Below are 18,202 nucleotides of genomic sequence, written 5' to 3'. Positions count from 1 at the left end.
CATATATTATGCTGAGCGGTGTTAGTTTGTGTTACTGTCTATTTTGTTGTTTACATTTTGTATTCCTCAAAATATATAATTATACACATAAGAAATTATATCATGGATGTGTATCTGAACATTTCTCAAAATTAAATGCTATTAACACCTGAGAGTTTTTCAAGCAATTTGAAAATGTATTTTGTTTTAATAAATCTGTCAATTAGAATTCTGGTAATTCAAACAAATGAAATGGGTTTTTTTCTAATCTGAAAAGTCTGTAATTCTGGTTCCTTACATCTGTGACAGTGCCATATTGCTTGAGTTCTTTCCTATGACGCAGGCCGTAGAACCAGACCATCTGGATTGGTGGTTGTTGTATTTGCTGAAGGATAAACAGGAGCTGAATCACATCATTGAAATTACCATCCAACCCATGAACTGGAAAATAAATTCAAGAACATCTGAACAAATATCTGATCAAAAATTAGCAACTTTTATGATGTTTTGCATGTCTGAGTGTTCACAAAGAAAGCACACATTAGGAAAAGCCCACCTTGAACAGGATAAATAAAATACTAAAATAACCATTGTGTGAGACTTGATTCTATTGAAAGACTTTATTCTCAGTTCGACTTACAAAACAGCCTCAACACCTGAAATACAGCAGCTGTAGCAAGAAAATGGATGAATGCTTCACCAGTGTCAGGTTTAAGTTTTTCCAAAACTGATGGAGGACTATTGACTATTGGTTGGCCTTGAATAAATTCTTCTTCAAGGCCAACCAATAAGCTCCCGCGGAAAGTCTATTCCGCGTGTGGGAGGAGTGCTCGAGAGGAGGATGGTGGAAAAGTAGTAGTACCGGTAGTAGTAGTAGTGGTATATTTAAAAACTTTCAGGATAACAGTTTAAAATTCACAGATTTTTAAAAATAAAGAAACTTTTTAAACTTAAAGAACTGGGGTGGAAACAAAATTAAATTTTGAAAGTGTAAAGATCTTAGTGTTACATGTGACACCCATTACATGTTATTGACATTAAACTCCAAACCATGTGCTGATGTAAACGTATAGAATTAGAGGTAAGTGACAGGACTGAGACTTGTAAGGGGAGGTGCACAGTCATATCACTGTAATCACTTATTGGAGGTAGAGAGACAGAAGATTCCACTTCACCCATTTTCACAAAGGGAACCTGAATGTCCCAGAGGGCAGTTCCCAAAGGAAGCTGTGATTAAATGACTAATTTAGTCCATTTTCAAATAATTATGCGTTGAATTATTATTATTTTATTTTTTTTAGTTGTTACCTATATTTTTTTCCTCAAGACTTGACCTGTAGAGAACCATTTTTATTCATCTGATAAATATATTATTTAAGACTGAGATTCAAGTTGAGTCAGGCCTCATTAATATATACAGATGAATAAAATATCAGAAACACATCTCAGTTCCGTAGCATCATCAACTACACCTTACAAAAGTGTGTGCATTTAAATCACAAAATCAGTAAAATGCACATTGTAACCTTCCTGAAGACAGATTAGATGAGCTTCTAATGACGACACATGTACCAAGAGCCAGTCGGTACAGAAAAGAGAAGCGAGTGTAGCTTCAAGGACCTGATGTCCCTCTGAAAATAGCTTCAATCTGCTCCAATGTCTTGCCCTTTGTTTCTGGGATGAAGACAATGGTGAAGATGACGTTGACGATGCACATAGAGGCAAATAGCCAGAAGGTCCCAGCACTGGTTAGAAGAATCTGGAAAATAAATATATATATATATATAAATGAAAAATAAGTCAGTAAGTAAATCACACTTGGCCTAGAGCTGCAGAAATGCTTGCTCTCCTTAGACTAAGCCCTCTCTCCACCTCATCAAACCTGGTCTATCTTACTTACTTTGTTCATGAACTCCTCAGAGGACTCAAATGATCCTACCTCGTGTCTGACTTTATATGCGGCTCATTACAGGCTCTTTCTTCAGTCAGTCATTTGTTTACACCACTAAAGCTCTAGCGATGCAGTAGTTTAGTGCTGAGCACTCACCATCATGTCTTGGAATGTTTTGGTGACGACAAAGGCCAAGCCCCAGTTGGTGAGGACGCAGGCAGCACTGGCAAACCCCCTCACTTTGACAGGGAAAATCTCTGACATGAGCAACCACGGGATTGGACCCCACCCGAGAGCAAATCCTGAACACAGTGACAAATTAATGGACACGATTCATGTTCTTGGAAACAGCCAGTGTAGCTGCCCCAAATTTTAAAGTTCCTTAGATATTTTGTGCCTGACTCTACATTGACCTTTGTGATGCTACAGCTAACATTATCCAGATACACATTTGTTCAGTGGAGAAACAATCAGTCTAATAGTCTATAATGAAAACTCTGTTGCAAATGTCCCCACTTACTAGTCCTCCATTAGCTTTCTGTCCTCCTCTTTAGAGACCAACATGTAAAACCTTTTTAAAACGTACTGCTGATGAGCACATGTTACTAATTTTGACTGAATTTGAAGAGCTCACCTGTGATGAAGACAGCCATGCTGGCCAGGGCCAGCCAGGACAGATCAGGGTGAGGTCCTTCAGCAACAGCACTTTGGATGTCCAGCGCCACGGTGCTGTGGTGAGGTTTGGACAATAGGTGGAAGTAGACCCCAAATGCTGTTGTGCTCATCGCCATGGCAACACCTTTGTTATGAAAAAAATGTCATGACCTGACATGCTTGTCTGTTGCTAAAAAATTAGATGAACTGAATGAAATTATCAAATAAATAAAAATCTGAACTCTCTGTCTATAATTTTATACATCTATATTCAAATCACATGTCTTTATTAGAGTATTTATTTTTACTTGAGAAATTGTTACTTATTGTCAGTGCTTTAAAATCCGAGGCTGCCAAAGATCTCTTAAAACATTAAAGAAAAGTAGGCATAATTTATTAGTTTGAAAATACCTGAGATGACAAGAAGGATTTTCCTTCCAGCTTTGTCCATGATCAGAGCTGCCACTATTGTAAAGATGACCTGAATCAGACCCACGATCACTGAAGCCAGGTTACTCTCCTGCAAGACAACCACACAGTCACGACTATTCACTCACGATAACACAAATATATTTTCACATAAAATTTACAAAGACTGTTAAACCTTTGTAAATTGCTTGAAGTATAAAAGTGATTTTATTTTTAGATTCTGTGGAAGGCTTAAATCAGGAACGCAAAAGCACACCCATGGCTTTTCAGTTGATCAGAGCAGAAAATAATAAATGGAACTTCCTACACTGAACGGATCATATGTTCCTGTCTGTTTTATTGTCAAAAAGGACAATGACATGACATTATGACATGTCTTTTTTTTCTATTTATGTTTTACACAGCGCTGTTACTTGCCCTTAAATAGATAATCCTAATCCACTCACCTTAAAATGTGCTTGCTCAAATATGGATTCAGCATAGAACATGATATCATTGATTCCTGTCATCTGCTGGAAAAACATCAGCATGATGCCAATCACCAGAGGCTTGTAGACACCAGGATCCTTCAGGTCAGACATCTGGAAGCTAGAACCCTGAGAAAGACAATCCAATCAGTCAGACATTGAGACAGCAAGCAAGATCTGGGTATTTATTTTAGCATTTCCACCCGCGGTAGAGTTACCGTTGTCTTTTTTTTTTTTACGTTTTGTTCTCCTCAACTTGATTATAAGCTACATTCTCATTGGCTGACACTATCCACCACAGCCAAATGAACAACCACAGACTCACTAGCTCATCACCGGTTTCCTCAATGCGGCAACACTCCCATTCAACGGGGGCATCTGGTCCTCGCAGGAAGCGTAGAGCCTCCTCCGCCTCGCGCCTCTTGCCTTTTGACAGCAGGAACCGTGGCGTCTCAGGCACGAAGCACATGCAGACGATCAGCAGCGTAGGTGGGATGGAGCCGCAGATCGCCAGCCAGCGCCAGTCCAGGAAGATACCTGGAGGATGAGTTCACACTGGTGTGAATGAGAAGCTTGAAACGGGAAAACATTACGGTATTTTCTAAATGATATGAATACATTGATAATGGAGTGGATTTACTGGGTCAGCTCTATCCTGGTTGGAAAAAAAGTTGATCCTCAACTTTTCAATTGATTCGTCACCCCCAAAAAATTCAAGTCAAATTCAGATATTATTTCATTTAGATTTTATCTTGATATCATTTTAACAAGACCAACCAGTAGTCACCCCCGATTAAAATAACTGCTCCGTAAATTCCCACTCACTCTGCCACTTGAGGATATTCTGGTCTTTTAATTTCGACACACTGACATTATTTATTATTTATTTAAATGATAAAACTAATTTTTTTGCTTAATTTCAAATACCCATTTCCACACTTACAAATGCCAAAAAAAATGTTACTTACCTTTTGCAATACAACTTGGTTTCTATGTAATATCATTTTTAAGAGAAAGATCTGAGCCTCTTTTTTTTTATCGCAGTGCAGATCTAACAGTTTTATGACGAGACTGAAAAGCAACTGCACAACAATACCACAGTTGTTCAAGAAAATTGTATTCCTTTACTTTAATAGAATAAAACAATTATCTCCTATGTTGCATCCATTTTCTAGTTTTACGCATTCAAAAGATTGAGGGACTGATGGCCCACAAGGATGCTGAAAAAATGTACTTGTGATAATTTTGGTATAAGAGTCTGGTACTGACTGGAACGAGGAGATTTCGACCATTTTAAACACCTGGTAAGTGACCTTCTAATGGAACGATGAACGCTAAGGATGTTCTATCAAGTTTTATCAGATGCATTTGATCTTTTGTCTCAATTTTTTATTTTCATGGGAATGTTTGAGTATTAAGTTGTGTTCTCATTTTTTGCAGGGACTGAACTTCCCATGACAGACTGAATTTTGCAGGACAGAGGAGCTTTATCAGAACCACTTTTCCACTCCACCCACCGCATCTAAAAATATACTCATCTGCTAATCCGATTGTTCCACTGGATTTTTTACATCCATCACACTGTTCACTTTTTTGCTGAACATCAACTAGTTTTGTGGCAAATATGACTTCAGGGAAAACAGATCTTTAGATTGTGGAACATTTGAGATATGATCAAATATATGAGCATGCGTGTCAAATGTCACGGCAAACCTTCTTTCACCAACCTCTGATACAGACCTGCAGAAGTGACACAGCTGGTTCCATAAATATGAATGGCATTTACAGAACAAGATTAGCCAGAAGCAGCACTGTTCACACAGGGAAATCATTGAGGCCTCTGATCATCAGAGGATGAGCACATCCACTGATTTACCGGTAGTCATATCTTCATTGCAACCTTTGCTTAGCCTTAGCCCAATAAAGGTAATTCTAGCAGAATCTGTTGTTTAGGAATCTACAAAATTCAGAAGAGAGATGAGCAATGGCCAGTTGAATAATGTTCAGATAACGTGTTTTGCTTCAAGGTATACAAAACCTTGGAGCAACTTAGGATTCTGACATGCCATTATGGAGCTCAGCTCGTTGGCGCACAAATACGGCAATGTCTGAAAGTTATGTAACTTGGGACCAATTCAAATATTGTGGTGGCTCACAGACATCTTGTTTTGGTACCATTAGCCATGCAGCAAGCTATTTGTTCAATATTTGCATGAGAAGCTCTTCAAAAGAAATCAACAACACCACAAACATACCCCGGAGGTCAAAACACCTGGGTTCATTGAAAATCTACCCTATTCGACCGTTTTCATGTTAGTCTGTCAACATGGTGTTGTTTTTTTTCTTCTTCTGCAAAGTTGGTATTTTATGATGACACTTTAGGGAGTGACGGTTTTGGCAACAGACTGGGACAACAGGTTTCAGTTATTCAGTATCGGCTTCATTTATCAGATTCTGCTCCATAAATCTTTTCGTTTTTTCTGAATTTCAAAGCCAGAATGGAAATTCAATAGATTTCTTCCCCAACTAAAAAAGCACGCCGAGAGCGCACAACTCCGGCAAGCAGCTCATTCCCCTTGTAATTAGATTTAGATCATCCTCATGGTGATCTGGATCATCATCAAACACTTCTAAATTGTTCTTGGTATCTTTATGCACCAACCTTGAAAAGTAAAAGTGAATCAGAGTTGATGGGTATTTTTAACTGATTTTTGAATCTGTAAATTGGGTTTTCAATGTTATAATGTAATACTTTTTCCTGACCTCATTGAACTATTGTAGAATATTTGTAATCATAATTCCATGTTATTATAAATTTGAGTGAAATTAAATCACAATTATTAGAGGAAATGGTCCAAAATATTTTTGATGAATGGATGAAAATATTTTTGTGATGTCAGAGTGAGTCATTTGATGATTTTATTTCAGCCCTTCTCCAGGGGGACGTTTGTGCCAAATACAATAAAGTATTGAAGCATTGACAGGTACATGATGGAAGGACAAACAACCTGAATGATCCCTATGAGCACAACTGCTGGAGGCATGGAGGCCTTCGGTAAGCTCTTTATATAAAACCATGTTGTTTGACAGTAAAGAGAACTAATAAAGATGAATATAGATTTTAAAAAAATAGAAAGGGCAGACATCGAGCTCTGCATTATATAACTGGTGGATGTTGTAAAGTTGTAATGAATGATTGACAGCTTGTGAACCTCTGTGACCTGACCAAGTCACGTCGATGTTATTCTTCTCTTTGTTTAGTTCATCCAGCCAGTTTCAGAAAAAAGGAAGTCACACTTCAGACACCAGACGAGGTCCAGGCGAGCTCACGTACCTATAAGATATGCCATCATGATGCCGAACACTACCATTACTTGCACACAGCAGCCCAGCATCCCACGTACTCGCTCGTGTGCCGTCTCAGAGATATACAGCTGTATGCAAAAAGAAAAGAAGGAAAATGCACACAAGTATTTTAGTTTATCTCTAGAAATAACAATGAATGCGACTTGAAAACGAGTTCTACGATTAAACAATTATTCCTGTTAATAATCATTATTAATTACTTGTATTATGAGTCAATGAACAGTTAATGAACATTTGCTAGGAAATCTATTGCAATCCTAATAACACAGAAACAAACACAAACAGCAGAACCAATTTCTTGGTTGAGGTGAAAGTTCTATTTCATTGTGGTTGTTGTTGTTTTTAAAGCTGAAAAGGACAGACAAACACGTCTTACTGGGACAGTCAGAGATGTGACTCCACTAGCCAGGCCAGTGAGCGCTCTGCCGAGGTAAAGCATCCCCACGTTCTGAGCTGCAATGATGACAGTGAAACCAAGGACGAATGGCAGAGAGCAGAACATCAGGCTGAGCTTCCTGCCGACCTTCTCCACCATCCAACCGCCCAGCAGGCCGCCCAGCGCCGCGCCCAACGTCACTATGGACTGAAAAAAAAGAGATGCATTAAAAAAAAAATCTAAAAGTTAATATGCATTTTATCCCATGACTGACTGACACTCCAAAAAAATGTAGAATCTGCTAGCCAGTATTGTGACTTGGTCGTTAAGAGTTCGATGCTGATTCCATTCATTCTCTTCGCTGCTTTTTCTAAAGTCCGAATCGCGGGTGTTGCTGGAGCCAATCACAGCTGTCTAAGGGTGAGAGGCGGGGCACACCCCGGACAAGCCGCCAGCTCATCGCAGGGTCACACAGAGACCGTTCATGCCGTCAACAAAATGGAATTCCAACAGATTCTGAAAGCTACAGAGTACAACTTTACAATAAACTATAAAAGAACATAGACTTCAAGTAAGTCAGGCTGCGTCATCCCTGCTCACATGCAGTGCATTATAAAGTGGAGGCAGCCGTGTCAGTCTGTGTCGTGGTACCATCCGAGCGGGACAACACAAACAAATTACATGACAACAAATGTCTAAATGTAAGAAATCTAACAAACCTAATTATGGAAAACTTTGTATCACTGTCTTTTAATAGATGAGTTTATAATAATAATTTTATATTTATCACCTATTGAGGGTTTAAAAGCATATAAAGGGAGTAGTCTATGTTCAGCTCTATGAACACTTCATGTTTCACATAAGATATCAAAGTCAACCAAACTGACTTGTGCTACTACAAGGGATCTTTTATGCGTTTGTTTATTTGGGGATTACAGCAGGCTCGGAATTTAAGTAAATCTCATCGGGTGTGTTAGGAAACCATGAGATGACGAGCACGGCTGACAAGTTAAAACTACCAGTCAGTTCAGTCATGTGAGGTCAAATGATCATGACTGCCATAATACCCCAAACCAGGAGGCCTGGTCATCGTTCAGCTGCAGCCGAGGGTCCGAGATCCTTTTGAGTTCTGGGATGGCAGGAGAACTGTAGCCCAACACGAACCCGAAACTCATGGGACCCAGAACCGATGCAAATGTTGCCAGGTACAAATTTCTATTCCTCACTTTACTGTGGAAAGAGTAACAGAGATGGGTGTAAAGGTCAAAGGTCATTGGATAAAACATGAGCACAATCAGTAGCTTCCAAAATAGCACATCTATATGTTTAAAAGTTTCAGTTCAAGAGTTGAATTTTTGTATGTCACTCAGAATTCATTGCAATTATGTTCATGTTCTTTTGACATTGAATGTGATCAACAGAAGTTGAAAGTCCAATGTGACTTTAAGGGGTGGTGACAAACAATAAAGCATGTTTTTAATAGTAGTAGAGAGAAAAATGCATTTTAAAAATATAGCTTGTTTTCAGTAAACATATTGTAGACAGTAAGAATGATAAATCCAGATGTTATGGCTGATGGCTCTGTGATCATGTCTGAGCTTCTGAGGTTATCAGATGAGGCACTGAAGAAGCAGATCAACTTATTGATGTTGTGATAAAACAAATAGATGGGTAGATAACATTTCAAGGAGTTTACCAATGTCTTTGCAAGCTTCCGACTCCGTAACAACATTTTTGCGTGCATCTTTCTATCTTGGCAGAGCAAACCAACTGGATTGTGCGGAAGAGTAACATCAAAATGATGACGTCATATTTTTAAAAATGTAGCCCGACCTGATTGGATCCAACCACTATTTAGTGGGCAAAAATAAAACACACTGATCTTCAGAATAACAAATACATTTCTTTCAAATGCTATAAATACCATAGAATTATTTGCAAAGACATTCAAAAGCATTGGAACACTTCTTAAACAATTCCTCGTTGTATACTGGATCAGATCACTCATGTTTGAGCTGAATATCCAGGGTACCACGATCATTGTCCTGCTGTCTAACCTCAGATAGGCATCCTGCTCCGACATGAGCCCCGCCGGACTCTCATCTTCACCCTCCGAATCCAGCAGCCTTCTCCTCTCGCCCTGGATGGCCATGCCGACAGCAGATCGAGTTTTCTGGGGTACAGTCGTGATCGCTTTTCACATGGATCCCGGGTCAGGCTCGTCTAAATATCAGAATCAAAATGAATCCTGAAATAAACTCACTATTTGCTGTCAGGCGATTATGGAAACAAAAACAAACACGCAAAATCACACACGATCAAAGGCTGTCGCTAAAGAAACATCCTCATTCCTCTCGCTTCAAACACTCAAAAGTCAGAAACCATCTTTACCGTTTAAGTCACAGTCGAGCAGCCACTCATGGTCGAAGCTTTGCGCGGCGCGACTGCTCCTTCCCGCACCGGGCTCCGACTTGCATCGTCAACATGTCAGTCAGCTGATCCGCTGATCATGACCGGGGCGTGTCGTTTCCTGATTTCAAAATAAAAGTCTCCACGCAGGGACAGAAATCGAACGTCACTGTGTCCCGAGGGTCGCATTGTTCGAATCTCTTACAACGTATAGAACCTGCGAATCGATTTTTTAATCAATTTCAAGTCGAATTATTGACAAGCTAACGCTTGTCCCACGAGAGACGGTCATGATAACGAGTAATGTAGTCACTAGTAAAGCAGTGTAAACCAGTCAGCCATTATTAAAGACATTTGATAAGTGAGCAGACTCACAGCTGTCTTCTATGTGTTACATATATTCAAGGTTTGGGTCCGACACAAAACAATATTAGACCTTTGACCTTTGACCTCGAAGGATCTCAACAGTATAACTTGAATCCTGGGGTCACCAACTCTCTAGCGCCCCTGCGACAAATTTGCTTTCCCAGCCTCTCCTTCTCTTCTGGTGGACAGAGAGGCGCAGGAAACGATTCGGACAGAAGTGTCATCTGTTTCAGAGTTTATCCGTTGTAATGTAATATCAGTTCAATCCTGCTGAGCTTGCATTCATCATGTTATCTTTGTTTGTAATTACTCAGTCTCAGTTAAACCTAAGTCCATCAGAGGGATTCTGTATCGGCGCATGAAAGATTTAGATTTCACAGCAGCCATCGACGATCTCATCCAGGCTGCGGAGCTGAGTGAGGAGGAAGAGGAGGTCAGAGGTCAGTTAGAGGCCTCTGTGCAAGCGGAGGCCCATTTACAGCTGGTTCTCACCTACAATGTCTTTGCTGTTCAGTGCTTCAGCAGACTCCTTTTTGCTGTGGCGACTCTGCTTCTCAACAAAGCCATCGAGGAGGAAAAGGGACAGGCAGGGCTCTACTTAAACCGTAGGTGAGGTTAGGTCTGTGTGCGTGTGAGTGTGCATGTGCATGTGCATGTGCGTGTGCATGTGCGTGTGCGTGTGCATGTGCGTGTGCGTGTGTTCTACGGTTTGAAATAAACCGAATAAGTCATTGCAAAGTATCTCAACTCTGAATCAGTCTTCTGCTACTGCAGGCAGAAAATATGTATTTGCAGTAGTGTAGACTGTACTCATCAGCCACAAGAAAGGAACACTACATAACTCCAAGACTGCATTATCCCCTGAATGGATTTTGTATTTATACTTCTGTTTGCTTGATAAAGTTGTCCTCAGCACTGCTGAGTCAGCAGTGGTGATTTTGTTATTACCTATTTCACACTTATAAATCACAACTAGAATGGCACTCAGTAGAGCGCTGACCTCCATTTAGGCCTGACAGTCACCTTTAATTCAATCACGCCGTCCAAAGTCAAACTGCTTTACAGGGCAGATTTAGATAAGCACCAAATTGCAGATCCTGGATCTGGCCCTTCATCTACATCAAACTTTAAAGCGGTCCACTCTGGCCTGAAACCCGTCTCTCCACCAACTAATCCTGTTGACAAGCCAACCACCCAACATTTGCATTATGCATTTGAATGTAGGGCATGTTTCATTGTATTTTAAATTTACAAACTGTCATGCACTAACAAATGACTTATGTTGCCCGGATGTATTCAGTTGTGTGTGCATCCACATGTTTCAGACTGTTTCTTTCAGCAGGACAAGTGATGTTTTGCTCTGGCTGACTACCAGCAGGCTGAGGAGATGATCCAACCTGATGACCCCGACTCGCTGTCCTGCACAATACGCTGGTCTTCCAAACAAATGACACATTTGTGTGCAACTTTTTAAGAAATCATCTTCCCTTTCAGATCATATGTTATTTGTTGATCCTAAAATTCAATTGTTTAACATTTTAACACCCTTATTGTAACACACACGCTTTGATTTGCAACTTGAGAGGAAGACAATAGTCTCCTACTAATGTTGACACATTTCACCAAAAAAAAAATACCGAAACAGAATCACGTGTGTGCCCGGAAAACTCACAGTTATCAGCAACTTATGAGAAACAATCAGTCGCCTATTAAATGTGGGCATTACAACAGATGCAATTCACTGTTTGTGCTAATCCTTGCTGACATTTAAGACCACTTTGTCATGATGGTGGGCTAAAGCTGTTCTCCTGGCAGGTTAAGGAAAAGATTTCGATCATTTCTCCATGAACATCCAACCGTGCATCGCATTGGGCCTCCGGTCATCACACACTTCCAGCCGACACAAAGTGGCACGGGACCAGTTCATCGTGAGGCGTTACTGAAATACAAGGTCGGGGTGGTCCGAGAAGTTTATCTTATTGATGACGATGGAATTAATGTATAATGATTAAAAAAAGAATCAGTGATAAAAGCTTTATCTACATATCTGTTGTGTCTTTATAAACATGCATTTGAATTGTTACTCTACACACTGTTAATGACTTTTAACCGTATCCTTCATATTTAAAAAAGACCAAAACATCTTTAATTCAAACTACTTTGAGCCTAAACAAGAGAGAATATTCAGCTCAGACTCACAAAAACGACAGACTGCAGGGTGTAAATCAGCACTGGCAAAACTTCAATTATGACATTGCTATTTGCTATGCGATAGGTGGCAGCAGAGGCACAATCTTAGCTGAAGGCTGCTCCCAGGACAGTCCAGTGTTGTATCCCGCTGCCTTTAATCAGCCCTTTCTTGCTTTCCATGTCTAATGAGTTCCAAAAAAGCTTGAGGACTGACTAAAAAAACCGTATCTAGATTCTGCAACAATTCTGCTTGGCCTAATTTGATCAATTCAGTTTGATTTTTTTAAGAGCTAAATTAAACATATCCATATGAAGCTATGATCTCTGCTGGATTAAGCTTTAAAAATGTCCGGCATTTCAAACAATAGAGAGATGAGCATGTTAATAACCAGCAATCGTGCATAAATAACATGATGCAAAATGCACAACATAAGTTTAATTTGCATTTAAACAAATCTGGCAGCGTATTCATTAAAGGAAAACATGTTTCCTCAGCAAGCACATCACTACATCAGCAAATTGACGGTTCGGTGGGAGGATGGCGTTTCGCTGCTGGGGAGGTATGAAACTGAAATTTAGAAAGAAGTAAGAGAACATTAAAACCCGAGTATCTACAATTCAACTGAGAATAATATCCCAGACGCCTTGAATTGCAATGACCAGTTTGACAATCCATGTCAGATGAAACAAGACAGAAATAAAGCAGATGTGATTTCGTCCTCTTTTAACGCCAAAGACAAAACAAAAACGACATCATCGTTTCTTTACTCTGACTCTTCTGTTACTGGCTGATAACGGCCGAACCAGTGCATGTAACTGGTGCTTCGCTTGCATCACTGGTTAATCAGTATCAGGAGTGTTTGTGTTTGGGCTGTAGCATTTGTGGCGCTCTCTAAGAGACAGCTGATCTCACAACACGGCCAACAGCTGTGGCAACAGCTGACACAGATAGAGGGCTTGTGGCACAATGGCATAGGAAGAGAACTGCACGCATATACGGAACACACTGCAGTCTCTAATTCATGCTGCGCGCGATAGTGCTTGATTAACTAATGAAATGGAATACTGCATAGTTTCTCTGAATAGGTCATAGCGTGTGGAATACTGGAGAGCGCGTTCTTGTCTGGTATAGAAGCCATATTTTTTTGTATTTGTTCAGATGTATTTCTTCATTATATTTCAATACCCACTGAAATTCCACGCCAGCGTGGAATGTTGGTACAGACGACCACGGACGAGACGACCACGCTCACCTCCCGTGTCAATCAACCCTTATTGTGTTGACACTGTTAATGTCTGCTGAGCGGCGTGACCTGCAGCGGACAGGCCCGGGTTCAGACCCTCAGGTGTGCTTCTGTTCTTCTGAGGACATTATGTGTTAAAAGGTCGGGTAAATATGGAAAGACATTGTGATGCTCCCCACAACAAGCTTAAAGTTTACACTTTTCACTTGGTAGGAGGATCAATTGGTATAGGAATGTCAAATTGTTATGTTGAGTTAAGGACTTACAAATAGCAGAAAGTCTTCACAGGTATAGCAATACAGTCCTAAATGTGTGTGTGTGTGTGTGGGGGGGGGGGGGGGGGGGCTTCAGCACCTTCAACGGAGTGGTTCGGGACAGACAGTGGTCGTAAAGGAGCTGAAAAGTGTTTCACACTTTTGCAATAAAAGGCTCAAGTTACTGTCCTGTCAGGGCCGGGAGGAGCCGCCAGCTTGGGTGGTGCCAGTGCCTTCGTGAGCCAGGTTCCTGAGGCCAGACAAAAACACCTTCTTTTTTTTCTGGGCATGGGAGCTGTCGGGTTGGCCCCAGCTCAAAACGTTCCCTGTTGGAGGAGAGGTTCATTCACGTTTTGGCTGGAGACTGTTTTGTCTAAGACACACGCTTGTAGTTTTTGGGTAGTGATCGGGTCAGATGACATACATCAACGCACATCCCCATGTCGGCAAGTGAAAGTGTAAGGGGATATGCAGGTTGGAAATTGGATTAGTCTTGCTAGACAGCAGTGAACTTTGAGCAATGCTCCTGCCAAGTGTTTTCCTCCGGTTGGCTTCTGAGCTAAGTATTGATCACTGCGTCATAATGGCGGAGATGGTCAAGGCTGTTTAAGTAGCATCTGTTGTCAAAAGCAGGTTCACAACATTTGATTTTATTTCGTAAAAATGTATAAATGGATCAAAAACAAAACGCACACTGTACTGAATATACAGTCTGTACGGCAATAAATAACAAATACAAATGAGCAGATCAATGTTTTCACTGGAATCATCACACAGTCTGACGGAGGTTGTAGACAGAGCAGTTCTGTCAGTGAACCAGAGTTAACCAGAGGGGAGTCGGAGGAGTCCACCTGCTGCTCCACAAACACATTCAGATCCTTCTGAAGAGTCACAGGCTGATGTCTGGGCCTACCACCTCCTCTTACTCCAAAGTCTGAAGCTCCCCATGACACATTTGGGAACTCGTGTATCTATAAAAACAATAAAACTTTGCTTTACAGTCTCGTAAATGATTTCAGCCACGTGGTTTCCCTCACTGAGAGGGACGGAAAAGAGAAAGAGGAGGGTGCACAGACAGACAGAGGCGAGTAGACGAAAGGTCTCCCCTGGGGAACATTTCTAAAGACAATTTATATATTTTGGAGAGATAAAACATCTGCTTGTTTGTTCTGCTCATAAATCTTCCAGTCAGTTTTACTGTCTTGTCTCAGCCACTGTCTCCCTCTTCGTGCTGTGTGTATGTGTGTTCTTTTGTAGGATTCTGTCTGTCCTCAACTTTGGACAAGTGCTTCAGACAGCCTAGTTCCTATTGGGTCTTTGATGGCAACGCAGACCTGATTCCTCATTCGCTCTTGTCCCTTAAATTTTAGGAAAGCATCAGGGCGCTTTTGCTTCTTGACCTTCTGGCTACAGTAGCGTGAATAAACGTAAATATTCTACCAGCCAAAAAAACGTTTGTTTTGGCGTAGAAAGGAGCGTCGACGTGACGGTTGGTTTCCTGCTGAAATACCAGCCACGTGCAAGTTTATCAGCATTTGCATGACAGTTATTTGATGATTTTCCCATTTCCTGCTCTTAGCTGGCCACTATCTCTTCTTGATCTTCAGAATGAAGTCCTCCTACGTTAGGCCAGTTGTGTGTTAGTTCAGTCACTTCCAGCCATTCACCTCTTTAAGCTTGCTGACGCTGGTCCCCTTGGTAGGTGTGGGGGCCGGGGGATTGTAAAGAGGCAGAGTCGGGGTACTGCAGGCTTGTTTCCATAGCTTTTTAGTGGGGATTGTCCACACAGTCTGAGGTGACTTCTTCTTCTGCTTCTCCGTCTTGTCTTTAGACGAAGCAGGGGACATAGACTGGAGAGGGAACAATTAGGAAGCGGGATTAGAAGGATGCATTGATTTGAGCCCGACTGATAATAGTGGTTTATAATATAATAAATGCAACATACACAGCAGCAGAGCGTGAAGCAGCTCAGTTTAGCGGCGTTTTGTCCTGTCCCTGCGTAGCGGTTCTTCTTCGGCAGCAGCAGAATGAAAGACACAGCCAGAGACAGATGGTAGAAGCTGTGGACATAGGCGTAGTCCCATTCCTACAGTGAAGAGGACGCAGACATCCGATTCAAGGTGACTTGATTTATCATTAATTTAAATGTATATTAATGGGGAAAAAAAAGGCATTGAAGTAGGTATATTCTGCCTTTTTACTGTTTATTTTTGGATGTGACAATATAATAAACTTTGCAGAAATTGATCTCCCAGTGAAGTCAGTGAAAATGTAGCCTTGTGGCAAACGATCTTATGGCCTGTTATGGTGGCCTTTTTTTAAATATTTGCGTGTAAGGAATAGTTTAATTTTGATGATGTCACCTCAAAGTAGAAACGTAGCATCAGAGCCAGCGCTCCGAAGCAGCAGCCTGGACCGACCTGTTGCGTGTACACCGTCTTTTCTGGGTACACTGCCTTTAACTGCCTCATCTTCTGCAGCTAAAATTATAACGATATACACAGATTAGACACAGGCCAATTTGAAAAGACTGGTGAAGAGGATTAATGGGTTTAATGGTAAAAAAATAAAATGTGCAAGGGAAGAAGAACAAAAGATGAAGTGAAGGTGGATTAAAAAGGAGTGAATGGAAAGGAAGGCAGAGGAGATGAGAAAGACAAACAAAGGAATTGCTGATGAAGAATAAGACGATAAAACATGTCAGAAATGGAGAGGACATGCCAAAAAGATTGTTAAAAAAAGAAGATGGATATAAAGTAGATGCACAAGAATAAGTAGGAGATTTAAAAAAAAAGGAATGACTATCATGGGCAGGACAGATAAGCATTTGCTGACATGGCATAAAAATGTCCACATACAGTATTTAACACCAACTCAGACCTGCCTATGGACAGTAACTGACCCATTTGACAGTGATGAGGAAGACAGCTGATCCAATTGGTCCAGAGTAGATCCCATAGCCCCAGCGATCCTGGTAAATCCTCACAGCAGTCGTCAACACCCCAAACATGGTAATACTGGAGCGTTGAGGTTCATCAAAGTCTCCCAAAGCTGGAGCCATGGCACGCAACCACATGTTAATCAATCAACTTCAATTTGGTCATAGTGTGTGAATTAAAGCCCACATTATATAAAATGCCAAGGACAAGCATGTGACTTGAAGTCAAAGACAGCATATGCTATCAACAGCTGTTGCAGCCAGATCTGGTAGCTTAATACCCTTCTGCTTGAAAAGTGTCGGTGCTGATAATCAGAATTAATAATCACTATGAGTTTTTCAGAAAGATCAATAATGTAATCGTAATAACTTAGTTGCTTGGTGTTTTACGGGACCAAATTCAATGGTTATAAAAGTTGCAACGCCAACGTTAGAAAGAGTGCCGACCGTAAGAAGGAGTGAAATAAGTCAAACTGAGGAATGACAATGAGTAAAATGATCAAAGGATATAAGAGGTAAGAGGATGCCTTTGTGCAATGACAATAAAGATATATTCTATTCTATTCTACTCTAAAGTTGGGGCCCTAATGTAAAAGGTGCTATACACGAGGACTTACCAATGAGTGTGACCCACATGGAGAGAGCTGTGCCATAAACGCTGAAGTACTCTAGAACGTCGTACCTCATGAAACACAGGATGGAAAGTCCAGGTCCATCACATGCATGGTAGATCTACCGAAAGACATGTCAGACATGTTCAAGTCAGACAGACCAAAATCTAGGATGACATCCAGCTGAGCTCATTAAGTTATACTTGAACAAAGTGTGTGATCACTAGTAGCTATTTAAAAATAGGCAATCTGTGTAGCTAAAAGTAAGAGGTTTTGTTGCCGTGTGGCAATACTGACGTGCACATTATTCATAATATTCACTGCTTACAGTTACTGAAACTTCTACAATCTGCAAAACTACAATCTTTATCATATTAGATTCAGACATTAGTGTTTTCAGCCACCTTCACATTCAGTGACAAAGAATTCCCTCAAACACAAACGGAAATCCCATCAGAAAGAAAAAAACAAAAAAGCCTTCTCACTGCAGTGAAAAACATGGTGAAGAAGTAGACCATCGCCTCCATGTGGAAGCCTCTCTTGGCAGCCACGCTTGCTGTAGGCAGGAACACCAGGCTGCTCACTGTTGGAAGCAGCATCTTGGCGATAAATGCACCCATGGTGAAGAGACTGGAGACACAGCTCACAGAGAAACCATCAAGTGTAGACGAGGTGTGGATGAATTTCCGTCAGAGGAGCCTCAGTCTTAGATGTTAAGTTTAGCCTACTGTATTAAAAGTGATAGCTAGGAAAGTAGGTGTCCTCAAGTCCAGTGGTTCTTATTGTGTGTCCAGTGAGTCTGATAGTGAGTTACATGCACTCCCATGAAGCAGGAAACACACACACACACACACAGCTGTTCAGCTTGGCTCTTTAAAATTTAAATGTCCCCCTGGCTGGCCGGTCCACAGAGTCCTGTACGTGCAGCGTCATGGGATGGACAGCTGTTTGCATACCAGTGCCACATGGGAGGGGCCGCAAGCAGGGCGAGGGCTGACACGTCGTACTGTATGTCGGTTTCAATCCAG

The 18,202-nt window shown here is 41.0% G+C and overlaps 2 protein-coding genes across 2 annotated transcripts; both read right to left on the bottom strand.

The window, feature by feature from the left end:
• Positions 1–591: 591 nt before the first annotated feature.
• On the bottom strand, positions 592–9,629 carry slc2a8 (solute carrier family 2 member 8). Its single transcript, XM_068738355.1, has 11 exons — positions 9,554–9,629; positions 9,220–9,385; positions 8,230–8,392; positions 7,163–7,369; positions 6,755–6,854; positions 3,746–3,957; positions 3,400–3,549; positions 2,936–3,044; positions 2,505–2,669; positions 2,027–2,172; positions 592–1,738 (listed from the first exon to the last, which is right to left on the bottom strand). Exons 2-11 carry the CDS (start codon positions 9,312–9,314, stop codon positions 1,592–1,594), a joined length of 1,494 nt encoding a protein of 497 aa, XP_068594456.1. The 5' UTR covers positions 9,315–9,385; positions 9,554–9,629; the 3' UTR covers positions 592–1,591.
• A 5,645-nt stretch (positions 9,630–15,274) lies between these two features.
• mymk (myomaker, myoblast fusion factor) lies at positions 15,275–17,794 on the bottom strand. The gene is made up of 6 exons (XM_068738767.1): positions 17,660–17,794; positions 17,181–17,295; positions 16,528–16,676; positions 15,989–16,105; positions 15,571–15,711; positions 15,275–15,475 (listed from the first exon to the last, which is right to left on the bottom strand). Exons 1-6 carry the CDS (start codon positions 17,792–17,794, stop codon positions 15,275–15,277), a joined length of 858 nt encoding a protein of 285 aa, XP_068594868.1.
• Between the last annotated feature and the right edge of the window lie 408 nt (positions 17,795–18,202).

Source organism: Brachionichthys hirsutus, chromosome 4 (assembly GCF_040956055.1).
Source record: "Brachionichthys hirsutus isolate HB-005 chromosome 4, CSIRO-AGI_Bhir_v1, whole genome shotgun sequence".
Classification (NCBI taxonomy): Eukaryota; Metazoa; Chordata; class Actinopteri; order Lophiiformes; family Brachionichthyidae; genus Brachionichthys; species Brachionichthys hirsutus.
The sequence above is the reverse complement of the archived record's forward strand: the minus strand, read 5'-3'. Positions and strand labels throughout refer to the sequence as shown.